The following is a 6,321-nucleotide window of genomic DNA, read 5'->3' on the forward strand; positions in this document are numbered from 1 at the left end:
TAACACTTTGATTTTTTAGCAAACACAAATACTATTTGCTGCCTATAAATGCATTCTATAAAGTTTTTGAAAGGTTAGAATTAAAGTAAGATTAATCAAGAGAGTAAATGGCACTCAAAGAGGGTTTGTTGTATCCCTTCTTCATCCTGAATATACAGCACACGAGAGTATTTCAAAGGCAAGCTCTACTCGGTTATTGACAAACTGTGCCAGACCAAATCAGTTTCAGAACATCATAGAGGGGAGACTGCAATAATTTAGTTACAGGACAGGTAACTAAACAGGAATAGTGAGTGAAACTCACAGTAGTGAAACTGTTGTTACTGAAGGGTGAATAATGACATCTGTTGGACAAGAATATACCGTCCCTGAAAAGGTAATTGCTCACTGGAACGCAGTAGCTCACCAAGTTTTTTATACCCTGGATGAGAACTCTGACTTACTTCTATTCTCACCAAACTGCCTTTTGATGACTAATTCTGGTTCCCAAGTAATGGGAAGGCAATGCCCTCCAGGACCTGAGCCTTCTAAGCACTGAATACACATTAATTTTAAGCAAGGCGGGACTCCACTTTGGAACTGATCTTATTCGGCAGAACTGCTCTCATATAACCCATGGGTTCTTTAACTTCACCGAAAAACATCAAGAATTATTTGACATGTTCTTTAATCATCTTCAGAGATTAAGAAATTTTAAAAGGCTAAAAAACCCTGATAATGAAGAGGTTGGCTCATGTTCCAGGGTATATAAATAGATTTCCAGTTTTAATTCTCTCAAAGTACGCAAAAGTACAGTAAATGTCTGTGTATACGTGTGTGTCCACATTCACATGTGTTCATACCCTTCAACGTTGATGCAGCCAGGTCAGAGATGATTAATGTTTCATTTAATTTGCATTCACTGGTATGCCCCAAACACAAATGTTGTAATTTTGGGCTGATCATAGCTACTATTTGCAGAGCCCACAGATGTTTGCCAGTATGAGTTAACCAGTCCCTAACGAAATAATTTAGACAGAAATCATCGATGATGGCCAAAACCATCAGGTGAAAAGCTGATGGGGAACTTTATCCTATAGGACTCAGATGTACAGCACCCAAAACCCAGTGATTAATCTTACCAAGACCTACAATCAGAAATTACATGTCCCCATAGAACACCTGGGTGGCTCAGTCAGTTAAGCGTCCGACTTCTACTCAGGTCATGATCTCCTGGTCTGTGAGTTCGAGCCCCTCGTCAGGCTCTGTGCTAACAGATCAGAGCCTGGAACCTGCTTTGGATTCTGTGTCTCCCTCTCTCTCTGCCCCTGCCTTGCTCACACTCTCTCACCCTCTCAAAAATACACATTAAAAAAAATTTTTTTTAATCATATGCCCCCTGATGTAATGCAACAAGAAATACCCAGCACCACCTATAAAATGTTCTTGCCAAAAATGCATATCTCTGTGTGATCAAGCCTCTATACCTAACTGCCAATTAACAGGAACTACAGGCCAAAGAGAAACCATGAAACACTAATGACTAAAAGAAGGTAATCAGCCAAATCTGAAATGTGCAAAATGCTACAAAATGCATGACTCAATTTTTTCAGTGACTAAATAGCAAAGAGAACAAAGAAGAGAGAACTACTATAAAGAAATAGCATCAGGAGCATCTGGGGGCTCAGTCAGTTAAGCACCCGACTTCAGCTCAGGTCATGATCTCACCGTTCACGGGTTCAAGGCTCGTATTGGGCTCTGTGCTAAGTAAGAACTCAGAGCCTGGAGCCTGCTTGGGATTCTGTGTCACCCTCTCTCTCTGCCCTCCCCCCCCACTCATGCTCTGTCTCTCTCTGCCTCAAAAATAAACATAAAAAGATTTTTTTATTTATAAAAAAAGCAATCAAATGCAGAATGTGTGGACCTCGCTGAGATCTTAACTTGAACAAATCAGCTGTAAACATGCATCTGTATGGCATTTGAGGAGGTCTGAACACTGAGGGACTATCTGATAATAGGGTTTTATTTCCCTAACGGTGTGATAAGAGTTAGGGCTCTGCATTCAAGAGTTATCACCGACAAGACATGTGACTAGCATAAATGTGGCTGAAAAAATGAGATAATGATAATCAGAATTCGCTTGAAGATATTTCAGTAGAGATGGGTGTAACACAAGAAATAAGACTGGCCATATGTCGGGGCACCTCGGTGGCTTAGTCGGTTGAACACTGGACTTCGGCTCAGGTCATGATCTTGCGGTTCCTGAGTTCGAGCCCCACGCCGGGCTTGTTGCTGTCGGCACAGAGCCTGCTTTAGATCCTCTGTCCCCCTCTTCCTACCCCTCCCCTGTTTGCGCTCTCTCTCAAAAATGAATGAACATTTAAAAAACTTTTTTTAATAAAAAAAAAAAGAAAATCATTCTTATGAGTACCCACTGGTCTCTTTCAAGAAGTAATAAAACACTATGGTTTATAGCATGTAAACTGTGACGAGACCAGGGTCACTCATTAGCTGGATGACTTTGGAAAATGTCCTTATTAACCATTCTGTGCCTCAGTTTCCACACCCATAGTACTTCCTATACCTACCTCACAAGGCAGTAAGGATTAAAGGAGCTAACAGAACGTGCTTCGAACAGGGTTTGGCACAGGGTAAATGAGCTATTAGGATTATTTCTGCCATGGAGACTGTCTCTGCATGTTCAGTCCCTCAAAGAACATAAGCTTCTTCAGAGTAGGCTCTAGATCAAACTCTTCTTTAAAGATCCCCGGGCCTCTTATCATTAGCAGCATATGTATCTGTTAAGGATTTCATTTGTGCTCATTTATTTAATCTTGGAAGAAGTGCTCTAAAGGGGAGCGAATATGCTGGCATACGCTTGATTTTATTTCTGATTAATGTTCACCTAATTCTGCCTAATGACCAGATGAACAGCAACCCAGGTGCCGTAAGTTTCTTCCAGCACATCTTTTTCTTTTTTTTTAAGCAGCTGGTTTTTATTTTTTATTTATTTTTTTTACAAATAGTTTATTGTCAAGTTAGTTTCCATATAACACCCAGTGCCCATCCCCACAAGTGCCTTCCNCTATGGATTGTTTCCTTTGCCGCCAGCACATCTTTTCATCCGGATGCTTGTGTCTGGATTTTGAAAGCACTCGTAAAATCGTGTCGTGAGAATTTCAAGTACTAGGTGAAAACCATCACCCTAAATTTATAAGCTAAATTGAAAACCACTTTGATGAACTGGAGATTTGGTTGGGAACGCCCTCTGGAAACTCCACTTCGCTTCTGCCCTGTATCTGTCCAACCACAGAAGCTTTGTCAAACAGCCCTGCACGGCTAGTCACGAAGTTCAAGGGGCAGATGGGAAACTTTGTGCACTTGGAAGAATCACTCATTTTTTTCCTCATGCAAAAATATCACACATTAAGTTCCTCTAAATGGCTTTCAAGGTGCAGTGGCTGTTCAAAACCTTCCTTCTTCCAGCAACAAAAACCATGTTTCAGGAGAAATCAACGTCCCATCATTTTCCAGATCAAAGATAACCAGGCAACACTGCCCTTGGAATGGGAGGACGTACAAAGGAAACACGCGAACGCGGACTCTGCCTTCCCCACGGCCACAGCTCTCGGGCTCTAATCCGCAAAAAGCTGTTTCCAAGCAGGTGGCTTTTCCATTGACAGGTTTACCGTGCGGTCCATGAAGACAGTGATGAATACCCTGGTGCTAGTTGGGCTTACAGCAAATCCTTCACGATCTCATCTTTCAACTAAATTCAGCATATAAATTTAAAACATAAATAAATAGGGGCGCCTGGGACTCAGTCAGTCGGGCATCGGACTTTGGCTCATGTCATGACCCCGCGGGTTTGTGGGTTCAGATTCCATATCCAGCTCTCTGCTGTCAGCACAGAGCCTGCTCTGGATCCGCTGTCCCCCTCTCTCTCTGCACCTCCTCTGCTCGCTCGCTGGCGCACTCTCTCTCAAAAATAACAAGATAAAATATAAATATAATTCTATAGAAACTTAAATAAAACTTGTTAACCTCCAATAGCAGCATTGTTTCTCAAGACTGCTGAAAAACTTAGCTGGGTTTAATAAATTCCAAATGATAAAATTTTAGTCGCTGTGTATAGATTTTTTTGCTACATAAAATGGAAAGTTACAAATTTAATCAGGTGTGGGACCCCTTGGGTGGGTTGGGCATCTGACTTCAACTCAGGTCATGATCTTGCAGTTCGTGGGTTCGAGCCCTGCACTGGGCTCACCGCTGTCAGTGTGGTGCCCACTTCTGGTCCCCTTCTGTCCCCCTCCCTGCACTTCCCCCGCTTGCGCGCTCTCCCAAAAACAGAAAAAACATTAAAAAAAAGGAAATTCAATCAGGTAAATTTCCTAAGCTCTTAGTTTATAGGCAGAATGGCTGGACTCTCTCTCCACTTCTTCCTTTCCCCTGGTTTACTACATACTCTACTTCCAATACAGTCAAATACTCTCGTGAGCAACATCATCTTTTACAGACACTTCTTATCAGGTCAGTAAACTTAGTAATGACTTCCTCAAATTTCTGGATTCACAACACATCCTTTCTCCTGTTTATGGTTTCCTTTTCATTACTACCAACTTAAAAACAATTAGGGTTACTTATTGTAAAAGAGTAGCTTCACAATTAAATGAGAATCTGTTGTTAGCATACCTCCATTTTTTTTCTCCAAATATTCCAATGTGCAGTGTTACCAAAAGCAATCACTACCCATAATCTAATTTCTATCAGTGACTTCAAGAATAAAAGTCAGCTCTGGAGCACATAATTTTCTAAGTAATGTTCCTGTTGGGGTGCCTGGGGGCTCAGTAGGTTAAGCGTCTGCCCCGTGATTTCAGCTCTGGTCATGATTTCAGGGTTCATAAGCTCAAGCCCCATGTCAGGCTCTGAGCTGTCAGCACAGCTGTTTGGGATTCTCTCTCTCTCTCTGTCCCTCCTCCTCTCTCTCTCTCTAATAAATAAACCTAAATCAATCAATAAAGATCCTGTTGCTTACACAAACATTCCCAAGTAAAACGATTTTTAAAACTGCTAAAAAAAGTTTTTAAAGCTACCAAAAGCATAAAAGCTACAGGAAAGCCACAAAAGTCAACACTACCCAAATTTGTCTTCAGCACTCAAGAACTCTACAGCCCTGGGCTCACTTAATGGTCTTAATTCTCATCAAAATAAGAAAATTAGGGGGTGCCTGGGTCGCTCAGTCAGTTGAGTGTCTGACTTCAGCTCAGGTCATGATCTCTCCGCTTGTGGGTTCAGGCCCCACATCGGGCTCTGTGCTGATAGCCTGGAACCTGCTTTGGATTCTGTGTCTCCCCCTCTCTCTGCCCCTCCNGAAATATAACACCGTTGTCTTAAATAATTATAACTTCATTTATTTACTCATTACCTTGAATATATATTAACATATATATATATAACCAAAAAGCAAATTAATGCAAACTCTAATTGATAAAAAGGCCATGAGGTGCAAAGTGGATTTTTACTGAAGGTCTATAAAGATCTGGTTCCACAGCGACATATGTGACCTCACACATGTGCGTAAACACCCCACACACATTTCCCATAAAACTCCACTAACCTGTAACGGGCGATTCTAACACGCTAATTGGAACAGTGATAACACAATATAAAAAACAAAAACTATGTGAAAGTCAAACAGTGGGGAAAATTAATCCTTCAGAGCTTCCATTAGTCATCAGTCATCTTACAATAAGTCCTTCTGATTCATGAGGGAGAATCGAGGGTGCGGGGCAGCTGTATGGCCCACGGGGCTCCTCTTCACGTATCTAGCTCTTTGCGCTCTGTCCCCTCCTACAACTACTGTATGGCACAGAAATACTTTTAATGAACTAACTCTAAGTTTTTCTGAGAATTCTGAAACATCCTGAGGATACGATGGACAGAAGATTCTGGCCCTAGAGTATCCCCTATTCGATGAGAAAACGCTCCCTGTGCGATTTCAAGCCCTTCATTTTTAAAGCGACAGTGACTGCCTTTGACATAAAGTCATTGCCTCTCTCCCAAAATGTAAGCCTGCTTGTCTGCACACATTACAAAACTGTACTTTAATTTCTAGGACAGGACCGATCTTGGGGAAGCTAATGTACGTAAGCAAGTGAAAACTTACAAGTTTAGAACAAAAATAGATACCGTCAACTTAGAGCTGGGCATCCCTACCAACGTCCGCTGAGGCCCCAGCCAGCAGAGAGCCCTGCTCAGCTCCAAAGCAGGGCAGGCCCATGGCTGGATCTCTGAGCCATGTTCTCCCATCCGGAAAGCAGCTCTCATGAGACCCACGGCACC

At 42.0% G+C, this 6,321-nt stretch overlaps 1 protein-coding gene across 1 annotated transcript in view; it reads right to left on the reverse strand.

The window, feature by feature from the left end:
• MAP2K4 (mitogen-activated protein kinase kinase 4) overlaps window positions 1–6,259 on the reverse strand; it is a 123,531-nt gene extending 117,272 nt beyond the window's left edge. The window contains exon 1 of the mRNA XM_077746718.1: window positions 6,196–6,259. Coding sequence (XP_077602844.1) covers window positions 6,196–6,259 — 64 coding nt within the window. The remainder of the gene's footprint in view (window positions 1–6,195) is intronic.
• Between the last annotated feature and the right edge of the window lie 62 nt (window positions 6,260–6,321).

This window comes from Crocuta crocuta, unplaced genomic scaffold (assembly GCF_008692635.1).
Source record: "Crocuta crocuta isolate KB4526 unplaced genomic scaffold, BGI_CrCroc_1.0 scaffold139, whole genome shotgun sequence".
NCBI lineage: Eukaryota > Metazoa > Chordata > Mammalia > Carnivora > Hyaenidae > Crocuta > Crocuta crocuta.